The 26,537-nt window shown below is 44.3% G+C and overlaps 2 protein-coding genes across 2 annotated transcripts in view; one reads left to right on the top strand and one right to left on the bottom strand.

Annotated features, from left to right (window-relative positions):
- The first annotated feature begins 334 nt into the window (after positions 1 to 334).
- The window catches only part of LOC129841305 (C-type lectin domain family 4 member M-like), a 74,466-nt gene continuing 48,263 nt past the window's right edge, over positions 335 to 26,537 (top strand). Inside the window, exons 1-2 of the mRNA XM_055909513.1 lie at positions 335 to 428; positions 1,257 to 1,352. Of these exons, the coding sequence (XP_055765488.1) occupies positions 395 to 428; positions 1,257 to 1,352 (130 nt within the window). The 5' untranslated portion in view covers positions 335 to 394. The remainder of the gene's footprint in view (positions 429 to 1,256; positions 1,353 to 26,537) is intronic.
- LOC129841309 (CD209 antigen-like protein C) lies at positions 12,865 to 24,891 on the bottom strand. Its single transcript, XM_055909519.1, has 6 exons — positions 24,789 to 24,891; positions 22,328 to 22,427; positions 16,045 to 16,082; positions 14,735 to 14,880; positions 14,527 to 14,630; positions 12,865 to 13,288 (listed from the first exon to the last, which is right to left on the bottom strand). Exons 1-6 carry the CDS (start codon positions 24,889 to 24,891, stop codon positions 13,129 to 13,131), a joined length of 651 nt encoding a protein of 216 aa, XP_055765494.1. The 3' UTR covers positions 12,865 to 13,128.

Raw genomic sequence — 26,537 nt, 5'->3', positions numbered from 1 at the left:
TTGGTGGATAGAGCCTTGAAACCTCCTGACACCTACATCCTTCTTATTGGTGGATAGAGCCTTGAAACCTCCTGACACCTACAGCCTTCTTATTGGTGGATAGAGCCTTGAAACCTCCTGACACCTACAGCCTTCTTATTGGTGGATAGAGCCTTGAAACATCCAGCTGTTGGACACAGACAGAAAACAGAGAAGTACAGTTAATACTGTAAGTAAAAGTCAGTTAGACTCATAGATATTACAATAAGAGGTCAGACAGACTGAATAGTGGATTCATTGATTGATTTGGGTAATTATTGATATCCGGTACGGTTAGTTAATTAAGATGGCCAACTATGTCAACAAACAGGTGATTGAATTAAACAAGATTAACGAAGAAAACCGGAACAGAACAATGAGGAGCGTGAAGACTGAGACCCATCTCTCAGGTAAGGACAAATAACTGTATATTTTTGAGTGTTCTGTCTTCTGGCTGGTTCAGTTGGTACGGAACGTGGAGTTTACAACATGCTGGGTCACGTACACTAAAATGCATGTGTTTTGTTTCCCTTCAGTAACTGTAACTATTTAAATAACCTTTTTAAACAACAACAAAGTGGACTCCCAGCCACTGTTTTTGGTAAACCGCTGAGGGGCTGGAAAAACGTAACCACTCTCAATTTCATAGACAGAAGAGCTATGTATGCTCAGTGTAAGCTTGTTTACTCTGGAATTGTAAAATATGCAATCGTACAAACTCTGTATTATCTTTTAGCTACAGTACATTTTTGGGCGACCTGACCAAATTCACATAGAAATGTTATAGATCTTTCGTTCCCATCGAAAGCAAGTCTAAGAAGCGGTAGATCTGTTCTGTGTGTGCTATTTCTATGCTTCCCTTTCTGAAGTTGCATATTTGCATCTTTTACTTCCGGTTTTGTACAGCAACTTCAAACAGCTGAATATACTATATTTATTTTACACAATGACTGCTTCCTGTTTATCAGATTTGAGATGACCAGACTTTTGAGCAAACGGTTGCTACCAACCCTAAATTGGGGGGGAGGGTGGTTTGGTTATCGGAATTCTAATGATAATCAGTAGTGATGTAGGATGATGTTTGTAATCATAATGTAGGATGGTGTGTGTGTGTGTGTGTGTGTGTGTGTGTGTGTGTGTGTGTGTGTGTGTGTGTGTGTGTGTGTGTGTGTGTGTGTGTGTGTGTGTGTGTGTGTGTGTGTGTGTGTGTGTGTGTGTGTGTGTGTGTTCCTCTCCAGATGGAAGACTAAGACTCTACAGGATGGCTGCTGTGTGTTTAGGAGTGCTGTGTGTTCTACAAGTCACTCTCAACATCTCCCTGAGACTGGCTTTCTGTGAGTGAGGCCCAAATGACACCCTATTAGCACTGTACTTATGACAGTGCACTATATAGGGAACAGGGTGCCATTTGGGACTGCGTACCGGAACCTATTTCAGTCAAAGTCAAGCACTGCCAAAATGTGACCACAAAAACAATACAGGCTGGCTGCTGTGTGTTTAGGAGTGCTGTGTGTCAACATCTCCCTGAGACTGGCTTTCTGTGAGTGAGGTTGTATCCCAAATGACACCGTATTAGCACAGTACTTTGGACAGTGCACTAGGGTAGGGTGTAGGGTGTAGGGAATAGGGTGCCATTCGGGACCCTGTTAAATTTTGAACAATATTCCATTTGGGACCCTATACCCTTTTATAATGCATTACTTTTGCTCAAGGGCACATCGGCAGATTTTTCACATAGTTGGTTCAGGGATTCAAACCAGAAAACTGTTTGAAAATTGAGCTCAGGTGCATCCTGTTTCCAGTGATCATCCTTGTCTCAAGGTCCTTGTCTCAAGGATGATCACTGGAAACAGGATGCCCTTGAGCTCAATTTCGAGTCTCATAGCAAAGGGTCTGAATACTTAAGTAAATAAGGTATTTCTGTTTTTATTTTTAATACATTTGCACAAATTTCTAAAAGACCTGTTTTCACTTTCTCATTATGGGGTACTGTGTGTAGACTGAGGATTTGTATTTTTTTAAACCATTGTACAATAAGGCTGTAACGTAACAAAATGTGGAAGAAGTCAAGTGGTCTGAATACTTTCCGAATGCACTGTAAATGTGCAGTTTGCCACTCTGATCTATTATAAAAACATGAACAATCTTACTTTAGCTATGTATGAATTATTTTCAGTCAATGTACTGTCATTTCTATTTTCCCATAAAGCATAAAGCCCTTATAAAAACATGAATAACTAAAAATGTAAAATAATACGTAAACATTTAAAGGAAATTGAAAGGAAAATTGTATTTCCATTTTCTAGAAAACAAGAAAACAGTACTGAGGACTTTGCTGAAGAATCCTACTATTATAAGCAACAGAAAAAAATCTTGCCTTTATTGACAGTGAACAAAGACTCAAATTAAACTCCCCATTTTAGACTCACAGCAATAACTATTTTATAACCATTAGTCACTAGCTAGCTAGCATCCCTTCATTATCCACTAGCTATGTAGCTAAGCCCCTACCACATTGTTGTCAACACGTTTTCCAACTTGATCCTAAAACTCATGAAACAATTAGTTAACAATGTTATTTACTATTCTAAGACATACATTGTACTTATGCACGTTACAAACTTTTTAAACAGTACAAAATGTTACTTTCATGTTTCATGTGGTTGTAAAAATAATTAAAACAAAAAATAGCTTTTTGGTCTTAATTTAAGGTTAGGGTTAGGTATAAGGTTAGCAGTGTGTTTAAGGTTAAGGTTACATTCAAAATCACATTTTAAGAAGAGTGTAATGGCAGCCTTCCTCCTCTTCGTCTGAAGAGGAGGTGTAGCAGGGATCGGACCAAGACGCAGCGTATTCCGTGTTCAACATGTTTTAATAAAGAGACAATAACTTGAACACTATACAAATACAAACGTGGCAAAACCGAAACAGTCCTATCTGGTGCAATGAACACAAAGACAGAAGACAACCACCCACAAACCCCAACACAAAACAAGCTACCTAAATATGGTTCCCAATCAGAGACAATGACTAACACCTGCTTCTGATTGAGAACCATATCAGGCCATACATAGAAATGGACAAACTAGACACTCAACATAGAATGCCCACCCAGCTCACGTCCTGACCAACACTAAAACAAGGAAAAGACAAAGGAACTATGGTCAGAACGTGACAGTACCCCCCCCGCCCCCAAGGTGCGGACTCCGACCACACAACCTAAACCTATATGGGAGGGTCTGGGTGGGCATCTGTTCGCGGTGGCGGCTCTGGCGCTGGACGTGGACCCCACTCCACCATTGTCTTTGTCCACCTCCTTAGCGTTCTTTGAGTGGCGACTCTCGCCGCCGACCTTGGCCTAGGAACCCTAACAAAGGTCCCCAATGGACTGAGGAGCGCCTCATGACTGAGGAAACTCCTCCGGACTGAAGGGCAGCTCATGACTGAGAGGCAGCTCATGACTGAGAGGCAGCTCATGACTGAGAGGCAGCTCATGACTGAGAGGTAGCTCATGACTGAGGGGTAGCTCATGACCGAGGGGTAGCTCATGACCGAGGGGTAGCTCATGACCGAGGGGTAGCTCATGACCGAGGGGTAGCTCATGACTGAGAGGTAGCTCATGACTGAGAGGTAGCTCATGACTGAGAGGTAGCTCATGACTGAGAGGTAGCTCATGACTGAGAGGTAGCTCATGACTGAGAGGTAGCTCATGACTGAGAGGTAGCTCAGGACTGAGAGGTAGCTCAGGACTGAGAGGTAGCTCAGGACTGAGAGGTAGCTCAGGACTGAGAGGTAACTCAGGACTGAGAAGTAGCTCTGGACTGAAGGGCAGCTCCGAACTAAGGACAGCTCCGGACTGAATGGCAGCTCCGGACTGAATGGCAGCTCCGGACTGAATGGCAGCTCCGGACTGAATGGCAGCTCCGGACTGGAGGGCAGCTCATGACTGGAGGGCAGCTCATGACTGGAGGGCAGCTCATGACTGGAGGGCAGCTCATGACTGGAGGGCAGCTCATGACTGGAGGGCAGCTCATGACTGGAGGGTGGCTCTGGCAGCTCCTGACTGGCGGGCGGCTCTGGCAGCTCCTGACTGGAGGGCGGCTCTGGCAGCTCCTGACTGGCGGGCGGCTCTGGCGGCTCCTGACTGGCGGGCGGCTCTGGCGGCTCCTGACTGGCGGGCGGCTCTGGCGGCTCCTGACTGGCGGACGGCTCTGGCGGCTCCTGACTGGCGGACGGCTCTGGCGGCTCCTGACTGACGGACGGCTCTGACGGCTCAGGACAGACGGGCGGCTCAGATGGCGCTGGACAGACGGGCGGCTCAGATGGCGCTGGGCAGACGGGCAGCTCAGATGGCGCTGGGCAGACGGACAGCGCAGGCGGCGCTGGGCAGACGGGCAGAGCAGGCAGCGCTGGGCAGACGGGCAGCGCAGGCGGCGCTGGGCAGACGGCAGACTCTGGCCTGCTGAGGCGCACAGTAGGCCTGGTGCGTGGTGCCGGAACTGGTGGTACCGGGCTAAGGACACGCACCTCAAGGCTAGTGCGGGGAGCAGCAACAGGGCGTACAGGGCTCTGGAGACGCACAGGAGGCTTGGTGCGTGGTGCCGGAACTGGTGGTACCGGGCTGGAGACACGCACCTCAAAGCTAGTGCGTGGAGGAGGAACAGGGCTCTGAAGACGCACAGGAAGCCTGGTGCGTGGTGTAGGCACTGGTGGTACTGGGCTGGGGCGAGGAGGTGGCACCGGATATACCGGACCGTGAAGGCGTACTGGAGCTCTTGAGCACCGAGCCTGCCCAACCTTACCTGGTTGAATGCTCCCCATAGCCAGGCCTGTGCTGGGGAACCGGGGACACCATGTGTAAGGCTGGTGCCATGTACACCGGCCCAAGGAGACGCACTGGAGACCAGATGCGTTGAGCCGGCTTCATGGCACCTGGCTCGATGCCCACTCTAGCCCGGCCGATACGAGGAGCTGGGATGTACCGCACCGGGCTATACAGACGTACAGGAGACACTGTGGGCTCTTCCGCATAACACGGTGTCTGCCCGTACTCTCACTCTCCACGGTAAGCCCGGGAAGTTGGCGCAGGTCTCCCACCTGACTTCGCCACACTCCCCTTTATCCCCCCCCAATACATTTTTGGGGCTGCCTCTCTGGCTTCCAGCCACGCTTCCGTGCTGCCTCAGTCATGAAATGGTGAACAAAAATATTAACTAGCGAAATGTTTCATTAGTTGTTTTTTTTGTGACAAAAGGCGCCGACAGAGATGGCCGCCTCGCTTCATGTTCCTAGGAAACAATGCAGTATTTCGTTTTTTTACGTGTTATTTCTTACATTGGTACCCCAGGTAATCTTAGGTTTCATTACATACAGCCGGGAGGAACTACTGAATATAAGAGCAACGTCAACTCACTATCATTACGACCAGGAATATGACTCTCACCCTGAGGCTGCATTCATCGTAGCTGGGAATTTTAACAAGGCTAATCTGAAAACTAAACTCCCTAAATTCTATCAGCATATCGATTGTGCTACCAGGGCTGGTAAAACCCTAGATCATTGTTATTCTAACTTCCGCGACGCATATAAGGCCCTCCCCCGCCCTCCTTTCGGAAAAGCTGACCACGACTCCATTTTGTTGCTTCCAGCCTACAAACAGAAACTAAAACAAGAAGTTCCCGCGCTCTGGTCTGTTCAACGCTGGTCCGACCAATCTGATTCTACGCTTCAAGACTGCTTCAATCACGTGGATTGGGATATGTTCCGCATTGCGTCCATCAACAACATTGACGAATACGCTGATTCGGTGAGCGAGTTCATTAGAAAGTGCATCAGTGACGTAATACCCACAGCAAAGATTAAAACATTCCCAAACCAGAAACCGTGGATTGATGGCAGCATTCGCGCGAAACTGAAAGCGCGAACCACTGCTTTTAACCAGGGCAAGGTGACCGGAAACATGACCGAATACAAACAGTGTAGCTATTCCCTCCGCAAGGCAATCAAACAAGCTAAGTGCCAGTATAGAGACAAAGTAGAGTCGCAATTCAACAGCTCAGACACAAGAGGTATGTGGCAGGGTCTACAGTCAATCATGGATTACAGAAAGAAAACCAGCCCCGTTGCGGACCAGGATGTCTTGCTCCCAGACAGACTAAATAACTTTTTTGCTCACTTTGAGGACAATACAGTGCCACTGACACGGCCCGCTACCAAAACCTGCGGGCTCTCCTTCACTGCAGCCGAGGTGAGTAAAACATTTAAACGTGTTAACCCTCGCTAGGCTGCAGGCCCAGATGGCATTCCCAGCCGCGATCTCAGAGCATGCGCAGACCAGCTGGCTGGTGTGTTGACGGACATATTCAATCAATCCTTATCCCAGTCTGCTGTTCCCCACATGCTTAAAGAGGGCCACCATTGTTCCTGTTCCCAAGAAAGCTAAGGTAACTGAGCTAAACGACTACCGCCCCGTAGCACTCACTTCCTTCATCATGAAGTGCTTTGAGAGACTAATCAAGGACCATTTCACCTCTACCCTACCTGACACCCTAGACCCACTCCAATTTGCTTACCGACCCAATAGGTCCACAGACGACGCAATCGCAACCACACTGCACACTGCCCTAACCCATCTGGACAAGAGGAATACCTATGTGAGAATGCTGTTCATCGACTACAGCTCAGCATTTAACACCATAGTACCCTCCAAACTCGTCATCAAGCTCGAGACCCTGGATCTCGACCCCGCCCTGTGCAACTGGGTACTGGACTTCCTGACGGGCCGCCCCCAGGTGGTGAGGGTGGGTAACAACATCTCCACCCCGCTGATCCTCAACACTGGGGCCCCACAAGGGTGCGTTCTGAGCCCTCTCCTGTACTCCTTGTTCACCCACGACTGCGTGGCCATGCACGCCTCCAACTCTATCATCAAGTTTGCGGATGACACTACAGTGGTAGGCTTGATTACCAACAACGACGAGACGGCCTACAGGGAAGAGGTGAGGGCCCTCGGAGTGTGGTGTCAGGAAAATAACCACACACTCAACGTCAACAAAACAAAGGAGATGATTGTGGACTTCAGGAAACAGCAGAGGGAGCACCCCCCTATCCACATCGACGGGACAGTAGTGGAGAGGGTAGTAAGTTTTAAGTTCCTCGGCGTACACATCATGGACAAACTGAATTGGTCCACCCACACAGACAGCGTTGTGAAGAAGGCGCAGCAGCGCCTCTTCAACCTCAGGAGGCTGAAGAAATTCGGCTTGTCACCAAAAGCACTCACAAACTTCTACAGATGCACAATCGAGAGCATCCTGTCGGGCTGTATCACCGCCTGGTACGGCAACTGCTTCGCCCACAACCGTAAGGCTCTCCAGAGGGTAGTGAGGTCTGCACAACGCATCACCGGGGGCAAACTACCTGCCCTCCAGGACACCTACACCACCCGATGTCACAGGAAGGCCATAAAGATCATCAAGGACAACAACCACCCAAGCCACTGCCTGTTCACCCCGCTATCATCCAGAAGGCGAGGTCAGTACAGGTGCATCAAAGCAGGGACCGAGAGACTGAAAAACAGCTTCTATCTCAAGGCCATCAGACTGTTAAACAGCCACCACTAACATTTAGTGGCTGCTGCCAACATACTGACTCAACTCCAGCCACTTTAATAATGGGAATTAATGGAAATTTATGGAAAAATATATCATTAGCCACTTTAAACAATGCCACTTAAAATAATGCTTACATACCCTACATTACTCATCTCATATGTATATGTATATACTGTACTCTATATCATCTACTGCATCTTGCCATCTTTATGTAATACATGTATCACTAGCCAGTTTAAACTATGCCACTTTGTTTTTATACCCTACATTACTCATCTCATATGTATATACTGTACTATATACCATCTACTGCATCTTGCCTATGCCATTCTGTACCATCACTCATTCATATATCTTTATGTACATATTCTTTATCCCTTCACACTTGTGTGTATAAGGTAGTAGTTGTGGAATTGTTAGGTTAGATTACTCGTTGGTTATTACTGCATTGTCGGAACTAGAAGCACAAGCATTTCGCTACACTCGCATTAACATCTGCTAACCATGTGTATGTGACAAATAACATTTGATTTGATTTGAGGTTACCAATAACAGGCCGGTCACCAAGTGCACAGAGCCTGTTTCAGGTTACCAGCCCCTCAGCTGTTTACCAATAACAGGCAGGTCAACAGGTGCACAGAGCCTGTTTGAGGTTACCAGCCCCTCAGCTGTTTACCAATAACAGGCAGGTCAACAGGTGCACAGAACCTGTTTCAGGTTACCAGACCCTCAGCTGTTTACCAATAACAGGCAGGTCACCAGGTGCACAGAGCCTGTTTCAGGTTACCAGACCCTCAGATGTTTACCAAATACAGGCAGGTCACCAGGTGCACAGAGCCTGTTTGAGGTTACCAGACCGTCAGCTGTTTACCAATAACAGGCAGGTCACCAGGTGCACAGAGCCTGTTTCAGGTTACCAGACCCTCAGCTGTTTACCAATAACAGGCAGGTCACCAGGTGCACAGAGCCCGTTTCAGGTTACCAGTCCCTCAGCTGTTTACCAATAACAGGCAGGTCACCAGGTGCACAGAGCCTGTTTCAGGTTACCAGACCCTCAGATGTTTACCAATAACAGGCAGGTCACCAGGTGCACAGAGCCTGTTTCAGGTTACCAGACCCTCAGATGTTTACCAATAACAGGCAGGTCACCAGGTGCACAGAGCCTGTTTCAGGTTACCAGCCCCTCAGCTGTTAACCAATAACAGGCAGGTCACCAGGTGCACAGAGCCTGTTTCAGGTTACCAGACCCTCAGATGTTTACCATTAACAGGCAGGTCACCAAGTGCACAGAGCCTGTTTCAGGTTACCAGGTGCACAGAGCCTGTTTCAGGTTACCAGACCCTCAGCTGTTGACCATTAACAGTGATGGGGTGTCCACTGTGTTGTTGTTATAAAGATTATTTTTAATTGATTATTAAATAGTTCCAATAACTGAAGTGAAACAATAAATTGAATTGATACATTTTAGTGTTTGTGGCCCCAGCAGGTTGTCAACCCCAGGCTCTGTACCAACTGAACCACACAGAAGACAGAACAATAAAACATGTGTTTTTCTATGATGTGATATTAGTGTGTGTGCATGTGTTAGCATACGTGAGTGCGTTCGGTTTGTGCGCTCATATCTGTCTGCATCTGTGTGTGAGAGAGAGAGAAAGATAATTCTTTGTACCTGAGAGATGGGTCTCAGTCTTCACGCTCCTCGTTGCTCTGTTCCGGTTTTCTTCATTAACTTTGTTTAATTCAATCACCTTTTTGTTGACGTAGTCGGCGATCTTAACTAACCGCACCGAATATCAATGATTACCCCAATCAATCAATGAATGAACTAATTCAGTCTGTCTGACCTTTTATTGTAATATAAATTATTTTAGCATTTACTTATACTATTAACTTACTTATGATAACCTTTCTATCTGACTCTTAATGGTAATGTAATGGCTTTCGTTAGTGGAAGGAGAGGAGGACCAAAATGCAGCGTGGTACGTATCCATAATACCATTTAATCGAGAATGAATACAAAATACAAAAGAACAAGAGAAATAAATGAAAACCGACACAGTCCCGTATGGTACAAACACTGAAACGGAAAATAACCACCCACAAACACAGGTGGGAACACAGGCTACCTAAGTATGGCTCTCAATCAGAGACAACGATATACAGCTGCCTCTGATTGAAAACCATACCAGGCCAAACACATAGAAATCTAACACACAGAACAAAACATAGAAAAACAACATCGAATGCCCACCCCAACTCACGCCCTGACCAACCTAAAATAAAGACAATAAAAAGGATCTAAGGTCAGAACGTGACAGTACCCCCCCCCCCCCCCCCCCAAAGGTGCGGACTCCGGCAGCAAAACCTGAACCTATAGGGCAGGGCCTGGGTGGGCATTTCACCGCGGTGGCGGCTCTGGTGCGTGATGTGGACCCCACTGCACCATAGTCTTGGCCCACATATGTGGCGCCTTTGGAGTGGCGACCCTCGCCACCGACCCCGGACTGGGAACCCTAGCAGCGTGCCCCAAATAGACGGGCGACTCTGGCAGCTCCAGAGTGAAGGGCGACTCTGGCAGCGCCGGAGTGAAGGGCGACTCTGGCAGCGCCGGAGTGAAGGGCGACTGTGGCAGCGCCGGAGTGAAGGGCGGTTTTGACAGCTCATGACTGACGGGCGGCATTGGCAACTCCTGACTGACGGGCGGCTCTGGCAGCTCCTGACTGACGGGCGGCTCTGGCAGCTCCTGACTGACGGGCGGATCTGGCAGCTCCTGACTGACGGGCGGCTCTGGCAGCTCAGGACAAACGGACAGATCTGGAGGGAGGAGACGGAGAGACAGCCTGGTGCGTGGGGCTGCCACAGGACCCACCAAGCTGGGGAGACCTACAGGAGGCCTGGTGCGTGGAGGAGGCACCGGAAGGACCGGGCTGTGGGGGAGCACTGTAGCTCTGGTGCGCAGCCTTGGCACCACTCCCCCAGGCTGGATGACCACTTCAGCCCAGACCCTCCAGAGTGCAGGCACAGGTTGAACCGGGCTGTAGGGAAGCACTGGAGCTCTGGTGCATACCACTCGCACCTCTCCCTTAGGCTCAATGCCCACATTCACCCGGCATGGGTGGAGCGCAGGCATAGGGCGCACTGCACCCTCCCAGCGTCCCGGAGACACAGCACGCAGAGCCGGCGCAGGATACCCTGGGCCGAAACGGCGTACCGGAGACCAAACACGCTGGGCCGACACAATACACCCTGGCTGGATGCCCACACTCACATGACACTTGCGGGGGGTTGGCCTATAGCCCACCGGGCTATGAGCGCATACTGGCGACACCGTGCGCTTGAGCGCATAACACGGTGCCTGACCAGAACTGCGCATCTTCCGGTAAGCACGAGGAGTTGGCTCAGATCTATCGCCTGACTCCGCCAATCTCCCCGTGTTCCCCACCTAAAAACATTTTTGGGGGCTGCCTCTCGTGCCTGTCGCGCTGCCGCGCTAACTCCTCATATCGCCGCCGCTCAGCTTTAGCTGCCTCCAATTCTTCCTTGGGGCGGCGATATTCCCCAGCCTGTGCCCAGGGTCCCTTACCATCCAAAATCTCCTCCCATGTCCATGAGTCCTGATTGCACTCCTCCATACCACGCTGCTTGGTCCTTGGTTGGTGGGTGGTTCTGTAATGGCTTTCGTTGGTGGAAGGAGAGGAGGACCAAAATGCAGCGTGGTACATATCCATAATACTGTTTAATCGAGAATGAATACAAAATACAAAAGAACAAGAGAAATAAATGAAAACCGACACAGTCACGTATTTTACAAACACTGAAACGGAAAATAACCACCCACAAACACATACTGGAACACAGGCTACCTAAGTATGGCTCTCAATCAGAGACAACGATATACAGCTGCCTCTGATTGAAAACCATACCAGGCCAAACACATAGAAATCTAACACACAGAACCAAACATAGAAAAACAACATTGAATGCCCACCCCAACTCACGCCCTGACCAACCTAAAATAAAGACATAAAAAAGGAACTTCTCAGTTTACAATAGTCAAAGTGTTTATTCCCGAGGACGTCCTAGTCCGTTGTACAAAACCATCCATTTTATACTGGCTCCTTACGCACATACCTTCACATACAAACAGTAGGTGAGTTTTATCTCTATAGTTCCCACCACTGGGTATCACTACCCAGCCGACAGTTCCATTCCCCCGAGATTAGGGAGACCTTGAGAAGTACTCCCTGTCCTCTCCCAAGTCTCTCAGAGGCCTAACCAGGTTGGTGTAACTGTTCTCGGCATCTTTCTTCGGCCCCCATACAAGTTCAAATCCTGAGCTACGCCTTGCTCAGACAGTCTGTGTTTTTCCACTATACAGATACATTGTTAACCTAATTCCGACTAAAACTACACACATCATCAGATTATAATTTTATGATTCTAATCAATTTCATACAGTTGTAAGGTTTCAGATTGGAATTATTTTATCATTATCTTTCAACATATACATTATCTTATCATCTTTATCTTTATCAGAAAAGGGGAACTTCACACATGTGTCTGTGTGTGTCTGTGTGTGTGTGTGTGTGTGTGTGTCTGTGTGTGTCTGTGTGTGTGTGTGTCTGTGTGTGTCTGTGTGTGTCTGTGTGTGTCTGTGTGTGTCTGTGTGTGTGTCTGTGTGTGTGTGTGTCTGTGTGTGTGTCTGTGTGTGTGTCTCCCTGTGTGCAGTGTGTATCCTCTCAGTACGGTTCTGCCTTCTGTCTGTGTCCAACTGCAAGTCACATTGTTTTAACAATCCAATCAATTCAATCAGGAAGCTGGTGAACCTGCTAGGTTCCTTTCTTACTTAGTCTGAGCCTTTGTTCATCTTCTTACTAAAGTCGTTTATGCTAATAATTGATTATGAAAAAAGCACAAGCCTATGGCAAATCACATAATATGTTTCTATTTAAAACAATGAATACAATCATTTTACAGATGACAGATGACAGATGACAGTTAAACACACTGATTAACTAGAGAGAGATGCATTAGCACTGTAGCACTACTATATAATGAGATGCTGCATAACTCTTCACAAATCCTGTTATGTTGAGAGGTAAATGATATGTCAGAATATTTATATACAGGCTCAGAAAACCCAATATCAACCTCAGCACAGTCCTAGTTACATCTTGGTACACCACCCTTTTCTGTTTTTTTTTACCCCCAGTACAGTACCTACACACTGTGTGTGTGTGTGTCTTAGAGAGAGAGAGAATGAAGTTGTGTTCACTGTAGGTGCTGTATGTGTGTGTGTCTTAGAGAGAGAGAATGAAGTTGTGTTCACTGTAGGTGCTGTATGTGTGTGTGTCTTAGAGAGAGAGAATGAAGTTGTGTTCACTGTAGGTGCTGTATGTGTGTGTGTCTTAGAGAGAGAGAGAATGAAGTTGTGTTCACTGTAGGTGCTGTATGTGTGCACGTCCTCCCACCAGCCTCCTCTGTTGTCATGGTGTTGTTAAACCACTTTCTCACAAATCCAGTAACGATTGTGTAAACATGACAGGTCATTCCATGCCTTTGCAGGACGCCATGTTACTGTGTTCAGCTCAGCACAATCCTTCTCCTGATTTGCTGGGTTGTCACAACCATTATCAAGCTGCTGTGAGTGCCAGTAACTACAGGGTAAACAAGACAGAGAAAATAAAATAATAAAAATGGTATGTTGTCACATGAGCGAAATAGAACAGGTGTAGACTTTACCATGAAATGCTTAGTTACGGGTCCTTCCCAACAGTGCAGAGTTAAACATTAAGAAGTAAATGAGTAAAACATTTGCTAAATAAAAATGAAAATAATAACACAACATAAAAAGTGACTAGGCAATTAGGACAGATAATAAACAGAGTAGCAGAGCGAGTGTGAAGAATGTGAAAGATTGTGTGTGGATATATTAAATGCTATTTCTAGGGCGTTTAGGGTAAAGGTTAGAATTAGTGTTAACGTTAGAATTACAATAAGGTTTAGGGTTAGGAGCTAGGGTTAGGTTTAGGGTTAGGGGAAATAGGATTTTGAATGGGAATGAATTGTAGTGTCAATATACGTGTGTGTGTGTGTGTGTGTGTTTTGTGTGTTCATGTATGTGATGTGTGTGTTTGAGTATCAGTGTACATATGTGTGAGTGTGTGGGTAGAGTCTAATGAGTGTGCATAGAGTCAGTCAATAGAGTCAGTGCAATAGAGAGTTCAATAGAGTCAGTGCCAATAAGAAAAAATACAAAAAGGGGTCAATGTTAATACAGACATGTTTTTTTCAGTATTAATATGAGCATAGCCTTTATTGGACCAACAACCAAAACTTTCATTTTAAATTTTTTTATGACATTGTAAGACAAATCTTTAGTGCTCGTGGAATGACATATATGAGTGCAAACAAAACTATTTATGAACATGATTTGAAGCAATATCTAATTTGTTAAAAAGTCTCTATCACACCTGGATGGTCAAGTCTCACCTTAAACTCATTAGATTCTGAACAACACAGAGAATCAGTCCTACTCCTTAAACTGTGGTCAGTGTTATTACAGCAGTAGTCCTTTACCTTGGGGTGGTCAGTGTTATTAAAACAGTAGTGTCTTACCTTGGGGTGGTCAGTGTTATTACAGCAGTAGTCCTTTACCTTGGGGTGATCAGTGTTATTAAAACAGTAGTCTCTTACCTTGGGGTGGTCAGTGTTATTAGAGCAGTAGACTCTTACCTTGGGGTGGTCAGTGTTATTATAGAGCAGTAGTCTCTTACCTTGGGGTGGTCAGTGTTATTAAAACAGTAGTGTCTTACCTTGGGGTGGTCAGTGTTATTATAGAGTAGTAGTGTCTTACCTTGGGGTGGTCAGTGTTATTACAGCAGTAGTGTCTTACCTTGGGGTGGTCAGTGGTGTGCCGTCCACCCATGTCCATGTCCCCTCAGTAACAGAGTCAGTCAGACCAATCCAGGCTCTCTTATTGAGGCCATAGAGAAACTCCTGTTGGTGAGAAAGACACTGATGTTGTCAACTTCTATAGGCTACATGAGTTAAATACCTGAAGATACATTACTGACCAAGGCATGTTTGATTCTCTCTCTCACCTGTTCCATATCACTGTTTACGATCACCAGGTCTGCTCCTCTCTTCAGACAGTCCTCTCTGCTCTCCTTCCAAGGTTTTTTCACATTAGACAGGAAGTACCAACTGGATTCCAACTTAATCTGCCAGCCTTCAGGACAGGTTTGTTCTACAAGACAGAAACATGAATTATCATCTTGTTATTCTGCACCTATTATTGTAGAATACGAACACAAGTTTACAGCATATTAGATATGTGATGTTATGATCATTTATTAGGTAAACTCACTCAGATTAGAGAACTTTGACATGAGATCCTTGTTCTCCCTATATTGGTGGTGTATGTCTTTAGTCAGAATGTTGTAACTGGTCTGTAGCTGGTCTCTCTCTTTAGTCAGGGTGTTGTAACTGGTCTGTAGCTGGTCTCTCTCTTCAGTCAGGGTGTTGTAACTGGTCTGTAGCTGGTATCTCTCTTTAGTCAGGGTGTTGTAACTGGTCTTTAACTGGTCTCTTTCTTTAGTCCTGGTGTTGCAACTGGTCTGTAGCTGGTCTCTCTCTCTAGTCAGGGTGTTGTAACTGGTCTGTAGCTGCTCTCTCTTTTCAGTCAGGGTGTTGTAACTGGTCTGTAGCTGGTCTCTCTCTCTAGTCAGGGTGTTGTAACTGGTCTGTAGCTGGTCTCTCTCTTCAGTCAGGGTGTTGTAACTGGTCTGTAGCTGGTCTCTCTCTTCAGTCAGGGTGTTGTAACTGGTCTGTAACTGGTCTCTTTCTTCAGTCCTGGTGTTGCAACTGGTCTGTAGCTGGTCTCTCTCTCTAGTCAGGGTGTTGTAACTGGTCTGTAGCTGCTCTCTCTCTTCGGTCAGGGTGTTGTAACTGGTCTGTAGCTGGTCTCTCTCTCTAGTCAGGGTGTTGTAACTGGTCTGTAGCTGGTCTCTCTCTTCAGTCAGGGTGTTGTAACTGGTCTGTAGCTGGTCTCTCTCTTTAGTCAGGGTGTTGTAACTGGTCTGTAGCTGGTCTCTCTCTTCAGTCAGGGTGTTGTAACTGGTCTGTAGCTGGTCTCTCTCTTCAGTCAGGTTGTTGTAACTGGTCTGTAACTGGTCTCTTTCTTCAGTCATGTTGTTGCAACTGGTCTGTTGCTGGTCTCTCTCTTTAGTCAGGGTGTTGTAACTGGTCTGTAGCTGGTCTCTCTCTTTAGTCAGGGTGTTGTAACTGGTCTGTAGCTGGTCTCTCTCTCTAGTCAGGGTGTTGTAACTGGTCTGTAGCTGGTCTCCCTTTTTAGTCAGAATGTTGTAACTGGTTTGTAGCTGGTCTCTCTCTTCAGTCAGGGTGTTGTAACTGGTCTGTAGCAGGTCTTTCTCTGCAGTCACATTGCCTCTGTTATCTGGAAAGGATTGATACATATAACTCCTGGTTAATTCACTCACGAAACAGTAATTCAAGAAATCTAAATGCATATTCCCATGATAATGACTGAGATGATTGGCATGCAGTGTGGACATTTCACCAGTAAAAAGTGAAGAATTGTCTTTCAATATTGACATTGATGTTTGCCGATTTTGTCAGACTATCAGCTGATCGTTGATGTTGATGATTGATGTTAATCTGCTAGTTAGCTCGATCAATAATTATTTCACTGATTGGGATTTAATTTTCGATTCTCTCAAATAATAACCTGACCTTCAAGGTCCCTTCTTTAAATAACCATCAGCTTATAAAGGCTTCATTAAGCTTTCATATCAATTGCTACATAAAGCCTTCCTAATGCTTTCATAAGCACTACATAAATGTGTTATATAGCATCTATAAGTGTATGTCATGCTTTATAAAGGGTTCATAGACGTGGCATAACTGTGTGACATAATCACCCGTCTTAAATGTGACATAACGAACTATGTTGAATATGATATAAACAAATAAAGGGTGACATGTTGTGCTGAAGGATGAAACATGCTGAAAGTTAAGTCATTTTAGTCACATTACACCTTATCTCGTTCCCAGACACTTCCGCCCAAATCCTCAGAAGGTCTGGTAGATCAACGCATCAAACTTGGCCTTCATTAGTTAGGTTAGATTTAAAAGTACATTTTAAGTAGATAAATTAGGGCTTAGCCAAACCAAATGGCTACCCGGACTATTTCCATTGTCTGCACCCCCCCCCCCCCAACCCCTATTTTACGCTGCTGCTACTCTCTGTTTATCTTATATGCATAGTCACTTTAACTGTACATTCATGTACATACTACCTCAATTGGCCCGACCAACCAGTGCTCCCACATATTGGCTAACCGGGCTATCTGCATTGTGTCCCAACACCCGCCAACCCCTCTTTTTACGCTACTGCTACTCACTGTTCATCAAATATGCATAGTCACTGGACTCCCCATCCCGGATCCGGGATATTTGTCATCAAAAACCCTGACTAGCATAGCCTAGCCTAGCGCCACAGGGATATAATATAATATAATTTCATGAAATCACAAGTCCAATACAGCAAATGAAAGATAAACATATTGTGAATCCAGCCAACATGTCCGATTTTTTAAATGTTTTACAGCGAAAACACAACATATATTTATGTTAGCTCACCACAAACGCCATTTTTTCACCGCAAAGATAGCTTTCACAAAACTCACAAATAGAGATAAAATTAATCACTAACCTTTGAACAACTTCATCAGATGACAGTCTTATAACATCATGTTATACAGTACATTTATGTTTTGTTCGAAAATGTGCATATTTATAGCTACAAATCCTGGTTTTACATTGTGAACATGGCGCCAAAATGCTCCAAATTGTCCGGAGAAATTTTAGAGAGTCACGTAATCTAACCAAAAAACTCATCATAAACTTTGCTGAAAAATACATGTTGGACATATAATTAAAGATACACTGGTTCTTAATGCAACCGCTGTGTTAGATTTTAAAAAATCCCTTTAGTAAAAAGCACAGCATACAATAATCTGAGACAGCGCTCAGCCATTCTCCGCCATGTTGGAGTCAACATTTTCAACAAAAATACAAAATAACATCATAAATATTCTCTTACCTTTGATGAACTTTCATCAGAATGCAGTGCCAGGAATCCTTGTTCCACAATAAATCGTTGTTTTGTTTTAGAATGTCCATTTCTTCTGTCGAATTAGCAACTTTGGCTAGCATGTGTAGCTCACGTGTCCATGAAAGTTGGAACGAAAAATTCAAAAAGTGATAATAAAAGTCGAATAAACTGGTCAAACTCAGTTGAGAATCCATCTTTAGGATGTTTTTCCTCATATGTATCCAATAACGTCCCAGACGGAGCATGTGTTCGTGTCTACCTAAGGCATTGCAGACAACGATATGGTGCACCCAGGTGCGCAGCAAAATACTGCCAATATGGCTGACCTGTCACTCCAAAAGCTCTCATTCGGTCCCACATCAGGCTAGACACCTCATTCAACGTTCTACTGCCTGTTGACATCTAGTGGAAGGCGTGTGAAGTGCATACATATCCATAAATACAAGGCAATTGAATAGGGGAAGCCTTTCACAGAGACCCATTTCAGAATTTTCACTTCCTGTTTGGAAGTTTGCCTGCCAAATGAGTTCTGTTTTACTCACAGATATAATTCAAACAGTTTTAGAAACTTCAGAGTATTTTCTATCCAATAGTAATAATAATATGCATATCATATGATCTAGGACAGAGTACGAGGCCGTTTAAATTGGGCACGTTTTTATCCAGAAGTGAAAAGGGCGCCCCCTATTTCCAAGAGGTAGAAAGTTTTCAGCCATCCACTTCCTTATGTCTGAAACACAGGCTTCTAGCGAGGGCAATTTTGGGGCTTCACCATGTTTCATTGAAATTTACAGCTGTGTGTCATCCGCATAGCAGTGAAAGTTAACATTATGTTTTCGAATGACATCCCCAAGAGGTAAAATACATAGTGAAAACAATAGTGGTCCTAAAACGGAACCTTGAGGAACACCGAAATGTACAGTTGATTTGTCAGAGGACAAACCATTCACAGAGACAAACTGATATCTTTCCGACAGATAAGATCTAAACCAGGCCAGAACTTGTCCGTGTAGACCAATTTGGGTTTCCAATCTCTCCAAAATAATGTGTTGATCGATGGTATCAAAGGCAGCACTAAGGTCTAGTAGCATGAGGACAGATGCAGAGCCTCGGTCTGACGTCATTATTTACCACCTTCACAAGTGCAGTCTCAGTGCTATGATGGGGTCTAAAACCAGACTGAAGCATTTCGTATACATTGTTTGTCTTCAGGAAGGCAGTGAGTTGCTGCGCAACAGCTTTTTCTAAAACTTTTGAGAGGAATGGAAGATTCGATATAGGCCGATAGTTTTTGATATTTTCTGGGCCAAGGTTTGGCTTTTTCAAGAGAGGCTTTATTACTGCCACTTTTAGTGAGTTTGGTACACATCCGGTGGATAGAGAGCCGTTTATTATGTTCAACATAGGAGGGCCAAGCACATGAAGCAGCTCTTTCAGTAGTTTAGTTGGAATAGGATCCAGTATGCAGCTTAAAGGTTTAGAGGCCATGATTATTTTCATCATTGTGTCAAGAGATATAGTACTAAAACACTTAAGTGTCTCTCTTGATCCTAGGTCCTGGCCGAGTTGTGCAGACTCAGGACAGCTGAGCTTTGGAGGAATACGCAGATTTAAAGAGGAGTCCGTAATTTGCTTTCTAATGATCATGATCTTTTCCTCAAAGAAGTTCATGAATTTATTACTGCTGAAGTGAAAGCCATCCTCACTTGGGGAATGCTGCTTTTTAGTTAACTTTGCGACAGTGGCAAAAATACATTTTGGATTGTTCTTATTTTCCTCAATTAAGTTGGAAAAGTAGGATGATCGAGCAGCAGTGAGGGCTCTTCGATACTGCACGGTACTGTCTTTCCAAGCTAGTCGGAAGACTTCCAGTTTGGTGTGGCGCCATTTCCGTTCCAATTTTCTGGAAGCTTGCTTCAGAGCTCGGTTATTTTCTGCATACCAGGGAGCTAGTTTCTTATGACAAATGTTTTTAGTATTTAGGGGTGCAACTGCATCTAGGGTATTGCGCAAGGTTAAATTGAGATCCTCAGTTATGTAAGTCAGGGCGTGAGAGCACCCCTCCAGCTAGGATGGAGTCCGTCACTCCTCAGCAGGTCAGGCTTGGTCCTGTTTGTGGGTGAGTCCCAGAAAGAGGGCCAATTATCTACAAATTCTATCTTTTGGGAGGGGCAGAAAACAGTTTTCAACCAGCGATTGAGTTGTGAGACTCTGCTGTAGAGCTCATCACTCCCCCTAACTGGGAGGGGGCCAGAGACAATTACTCGATGCCGACACATCTTTCTAGCTGATTTACACGCTGAAGCTATGTTGCGCTTGGTGACCTCTGACTGTTTCATCCTAACATCGTTGGTGCCGACGTGGATAACAATATCTCTATACTCTCTACACTCGCCAGTTTTAGCTTTAGCCAGCACCATCTTCAGATTAGCCTTAACGTCGGTAGTCCTACCCCCTGGTAAACAGTGTATGATCGCTGGGTGATTCGTTTTAAGTCTAATACTGCGGGTAATGGAGTCGCCAATGACTAGGGTTTTCAATTTGTCAGAGCTAATGGTGGGAAGCTTCAGCGTCTCTGACCCCGTAACGGGAGGAGTAGAGACAAGAGAAGACTCGGCCTCAGACTCCGACTCGCTACTTAATGGGGAAAACCGGTTGAAAGTTTCTGTCGGCTGAATGAGCGACACCAGTTGAGCATTCCTCAATGTTGTACTTCCTAAGGCTTCCACTAGATGTCAACAGTCGTTAGAACCTTGACTGATGCTTCTACTGTGAAGTGAGGCCGAAGGAGAGAGGAATGAGTCAGGTCTATCATGACCTGAACATGCGCTGACCACGCGCGTTCACGTGAGAGCGACGAAAGTTAAATTGTTTTCTCCCCTCATCAATCTACACACAATACCCCAAAATGACAAAGCAAAAACAGTTTTGTAAACATTTTTGCAACTTTATTAAAAATAAATAACAGATATCACATATACATAATTATTCATACCGTTTACTCAGCACTTTGTTGAAGCACCTTTGGCAGCGATTACAGCCTTGAGACTTCTTGGGTATGATTCTACAAGCTTGGCACACCTGCATTTGGAGAGTTTCTCCCATTTTTCTCTGCAGATTGACAAGATCGTTTTGAGAGACGGACCAAGGCGCAGCGTGAGTATAGTTCCACATATTTTTAATCTCCGTGAAACAAACAAAACAATAAAGAAACAATGAAATGTGAAGTCATGACTTGCACACAGGTAACTAAACACAAACAATAAATATCCCACAAAACCACAGGTGGGGAAATGGCTACCTAAATATGATCCCCAATCAGAGGCAAAGATAAACAGCTGCCTCTAATTGGGAACCATATTAGCACCAACATAGAAATAGACATACTAGACCACCCCCTAGTCACGCCCTGACCTACTACACCATAGAGAACCAAGGGCTCTCTATGGTCAGGGCGTGACACAGATCCTCTCAACCTCTGTCAGGTTGGATGGGGAGCATCGCTGCACAGCTATTTTTAAGTCTCTCCAGAGGTGTTCGATTGGGTTCAAGTCCGGGCTTTGGCTGGGCCTCTAAAGGACATTCAGAGACTTGTCCCGAAGCCACTCCTGCGTTGTCTGTCATGTGCCTTTTACTGAGGAGTGGCTTCCGTCTGGCCACTCTACCATAAAGGCCTGATTGGTGAAGTGCTGCAGAGATAGTTGTCCTTCTGGAAGGTTCTCCCATCTCCACAGAGGAACTCTGGAGCTCTGTCAGACTGACCATCAGGTTCTTGGTCACCTCCCTGACCAAGTCCCTTCTCCCCCTATTGCTCAGTTTGGCCAGGCGGCCAGCTCTAGGAAGTGTCTTTAAGAATGATGGAGGCCACAGTGCTCTTGGGGACCTTAAATACTGCAGAAATGTATTGGTACCCTTCCCCAGATCTGTGCCTCGACACAATCCTGTCTCGGAGCTTTATGGACAATTCCTTCGACCTCATGGCTTGGTTTTTGCTCTGACATGCACTGTCAACTGTGGGACCTTATATAGACAGGTGTGTATCTTTCTAAATCAAGTCCAAACAATTGAAATGACCATAGATGGACTCCAATCAAGTTGTAGAAACATCTCAAGGATGATCAATGGAAAGAGGATGTACCTGAGCTCAATTTCGAGTTTCATAGCAAAGGGTCTGAATACTTATGTAAATAAGGTATCTGTTTTTTTTATACATTTGGAAAATATTCTATTAACCTGTTTCACTTTGTCATAATGCAGTATTGTGTGTAGATTGATTCAAAAAAATGTTCCTCTTATCAATTTTATAACAAGGCTGTAACGTAACAAAATGTGGAAAAAGTGAAGACATCTGAATACTCCCCGAATGCACTGTAGATATGGTTTGTGTACTCAAGCAGAGCTGATGCAGTTTTTTTGTTTTTGTTGTCACATTTTTGTCAGTGCTTGACTTTGACTGAAATAGGTTCCGGTACGCAGTCCCAAATGGCACCCTATTCTCTATATAGTGCACCGTCAAAAGTACTGTGATAATGGGGTATCAGTTAAGACACAGCCTCACTCACAGAAAGCCAGTCTCAGGGAGATGTTGAGAGTGACTTGTAGAACACACAGCACTCCTAAACACACAGCAGCCATCCTGTAGAGTCTTAGTATTCCATCTGCAGAGAAACACACACACACACCATCCTATGTTATGATGAAAACAGAACTAACATCATCTTACATCACAAAAGACTATGATGAGAATTCTGAGAACCAAACATTTCCATTGCTTCATTGAGTTACGGTTGGAAGCAACAGTTTTCTAAAGCTTGTGGTCATCTCAAATCTGATACACAGGAAGCTACTGTATGAAGAAATTACAAAAATTACACAATATAGCTGAAGCATGATGTAAAGAGGCTATATGCGATTGCTACAGCATGATTTAAGGGTGTAATCTGCGATTGCTATATCTATATGTTTTACTTTTAAATTCATTATGTTTCACCATTGATTCATGAATAAGGTAACGTATACTGTATATGCCTCATGAGCTTAACTTTCTAACCCCATCAGGACCCCAAATATCAGCTTGTTCTACCACGGAATTGTTAACAAACACTGTGTAGCCTCAGATGGGTAAAACTATCATTTTGATCTCATGGATGGTCAGTCCTTGCATACATAGTTCTGTCTATGAATTACATACAGTACCAGTCATACACAGAGTACCAGTCATACATACTGTAGCTCTGTCTATGAATTACATACAGTACCAGTCATACATAGTTCTGTCTATGAATTACATACAGTACCAGTCATACATACTGTAGTTCTGTCTATGAATTACATACAGTACCAGTCATACATACTGTAGCTCTGTCTATGAATTACATACCGTACCAGTCATACATACTGTAGTTCTGTCTATGAATTATATACAGTACCAGTCATACATACTGTAGTTCTGTCTATGAATTATATACAGTACCAGTCAAACATACTGTAGCTCTGTCTATGAATTACATACAGTACCAGTCATACATACTGTAGCTCTGTCTATGAATTACATACAGTACCAGTCATACATATTGTAGTTCTCTCTATGAATTACATACAGTACCATTCATACATACTGTAGTTCTGTCTATGAATTACATACAGTACCATTCATACATAGCTCTGTCTATGAATTACATACAGTACCAGTCATACATACTGTAGTTCTGTCTATGAATTACATCCAGTACCAGTCATACATATTGTAGTTCTGTCTATGAATTACATCCAGTACCAGTCATACATACTGTAGTTCTGTCTATGAATTACATACAGTACCATTCATACATAGCTCTGTCTATGAATTACATACAGTACCAGTCATACATACTGTAGTTCTGTCTATGAATTATATACAGTACCAGTCATACATACTGTAGTTCTGTCTATGAATTACATACAGTACCAGTCATACATAGTTCTGTCTATGAATTACATCCAGTACCAGTCATACATATTGTAGTTCTGTCTATGAATTACATACAGTACCAGTCATACATACTGTAGTTCTGTCTATGAATTACATACAGTACCAGTCATACATACTGTAGTTCTGTCTATGAATTACATACCGTACCAGTCATACATAGTTCTGTCTATAAATTTGAGAGTGGTTACATTTCTGCAGCGTCCATTCTTTTGAGATTGGTTACATTTCTCTGAGTGGAAAAAACGGGCAGATCACCAGGTTCACAGAGCCTGTTTCAGGTTACCAGGCCCTCAGCTGTTTACCAATAACAGACAGGTCACCAGGTGCACAGAGCCTGTTTCAGGTTACCAGACCTTTAGATGTTTACCAATAACAGACAGATCACCAGGTGCACAGAGCCTGTTTCAGGTTACCAGACCCTCAGATGTTTGCCAATAACAGGCAGGTCACCAGGTGCACAGAGCCTGTTTCAGGTTACCAGACCCTCAGCTGTTTACCAATAACAGGCAGGTCACCAGGTGCACAGAGCCTGTTTCAGGTTACCAGGTGCACAGAGCCTGTTTCAGGTTACCAGACCCTCAGATGTTTACCAATAACAGGCAGGTCACCAGGTGCACAGAGCCTGTTTCAGGTTACCTGTCCCTCAGCTGTTTACCAATAACAGGCAGGTCACCAGGTGCACAGAGCCTGTTTCAGGTTACCAGAACCTCAGATGTTTACCAATAACAGCGGTGGGGTGTCCAGTGTGTTGTTGTTTAAAAAGGTTATTTTTAATTGATTATTAAATAGTTCCACATAGTTCCAATAACTGAATTTAAACAATAAATTGAATTGATACATTTTAGTGTTTGTGACCCCAGCAGGTTGTAAACCCCAGGGTCTGTACCAACTGAACCACCCAGAAGACAGAACAATAAAACATGTACAAGTGTTTTTCTATGATGTGATATTTGTGTGTGTGTGCGTGTCAGCATACGTGTGCGTTCGGTTTGTGCGTTCATACCTGTCTGCATCTTTGTGTGAGAGAGAGAAAGATAATTCTTTGTACCTGAGCGACGGGTCTCAGTCTTCACGCTCCTCGTTGCTCTTTTACAGTTTTCTTCATTAACTTTGTTTAATTCAATCATCTGTTTGTTGACGTAGTCGGCCATCTTAACTAACCGTACCGAATATCAATGATTACCCCAATCAATCACTTAATCAACTAATTCAGTCTGTTTGACCTCTTATTGTAATATAAATTATTTTAGCATTTACTTATAGTATTAACTTACCTATGATTACCTTTCTAACTGACTCCTAATGGTAATATCTACTGTATGATGACTAGTAGTTCTGTATTTGCTTTGATATGCGTCTCCACTGGTAACCCTCTGATGACTGTCTGTGGTCGACTGCAGTTGAAAGAATGTTTTAAGTATCCAATTACTTTCAAGCAAGACGTCATATTTCACAATATCTATTTGTGAAATTGTTCATAAGGAAGTGACATTATGGCTTGGGAATTTTTTCCTCTCTGTGCTGTCTGTGTGTGACATCAGTTTGAGGAAATATTCAGAAGTTAGAAATATTCAGAAGAAATCTGTCTGCATCTTTATCAGAGGTTTAAAAGGGGAACTTCACAGACGTGCGTGCGTTTATGCGTGCGTGTGGGGTTGCATTTGTGCAGCGTGTGGCTCTGTCTGTGCAGCGTTCTGTTCTGCCCTCTGTCTGTGTCCAACTGCAGGTCACACTTTAAACATCCAATCACATTTAATCAGGAATCTGGTAGGCCATGTTAAAGGACATTGTTCCTTTATTTATTAATCTGTGCTTTTGTTAAAATTCTCTCTCTCTCACCTGTTCCTTATCACTGTTTATGATCACCAGGTATGCTCCTCTCTCCAGACAGTCCTCTCTGCTCTCCTTCCAGGTTTCAGTCTCATTAGACAGGAAGTACCAACTGGAATCAAACTTCTGCCAGCCATCTGGACAGGTTTGTTCTACAAGACAAAAACATTTTACTTTTTATTATTCTGCACCTCTTATTATTAAACAACACAAACACACATTTTCTGCATATGAGGCATGTGCAATTGACGTCATGATCATTTATTAAGTAAATGATTAGAAAACTTTCTCATGAGATCATCTCTCTCCCTATGTAGCTGGTCTCTCTCTTCAGTCAGGGTGTTGTAACTGGTCTGTAGCTGGTCTCTCTCTTTAGTCAGGTTGTTGAAACTTGTCTCTAGCTGATCTCTCTCCTCAGTAAGGTTGTGTTAAATAAGCTTTAAGTGTTCTATCTCTTTAGTCACGGTGTGGTAACTGGCCTGTAGCTGGTCTCTCTCTTCAGTCAGTTTCATGTAGCTGGTCTGTAGCAGGTCACTCTCTGCAGTTGTGTTGGTCTTATAAATGGAAAACCTCTTTTCTCATGATCACGTCATGACCATTTACTAAGTAAATGATTAGAGAACTTTCTCATGAGACCCTCTCTCTTCCTATGTAGCTGGTCTCTCTCTTTAGTCAGGTTGTTGTACCTGGTGTGTATCTGGTATCCTTCTTTAGTCGTGATGTGGTAACTGGTCGGTAACTGTGATAACACTGCAAGAAAATGGATAACAACTAGATGTTACTCCATATCATAGTGATTCATTAGTCCTTTAACAACTAGATGTTACTCCATACCATAGTGAATCATTAGTCCTTTAACAACTAGATGTTACTCCATACCATAGTGATTCATTAGTCCTTTAACATCTAGATGTCACTCCATACCATAGTGGTTCATTAGTCCTTTAACAACTAGATGCTGCTCCAT

This window comes from Salvelinus fontinalis, chromosome 42 (genome assembly GCF_029448725.1).
Source record: "Salvelinus fontinalis isolate EN_2023a chromosome 42, ASM2944872v1, whole genome shotgun sequence".
Classification (NCBI taxonomy): Eukaryota; Metazoa; Chordata; class Actinopteri; order Salmoniformes; family Salmonidae; genus Salvelinus; species Salvelinus fontinalis.
This window is presented reverse-complemented; position numbering and strand designations above follow the sequence as displayed.

Bases quoted from the DNA above. Each gene is read 5' to 3' on its own strand.
- LOC129841309 (XM_055909519.1), bottom strand. From the start codon at position 24,891: ATGGCCGACTACGTCAACAAACAGATGATTGAATTAAACAAAGTTAAT. The intron at 22,428-24,788 runs GTACAAAGAATT...GTTTCTCTGCAG, and splicing joins GACTGAGACCCGTCGCTCAG to ATGGAATACTAAGACTCTAC. The intron at 16,083-22,327 runs GTGAGGCTGTGT...TCCAGATAACAG, and splicing joins CTGAGACTGGCTTTCTGTGA to AGGCAATGTGACTGCAGAGA.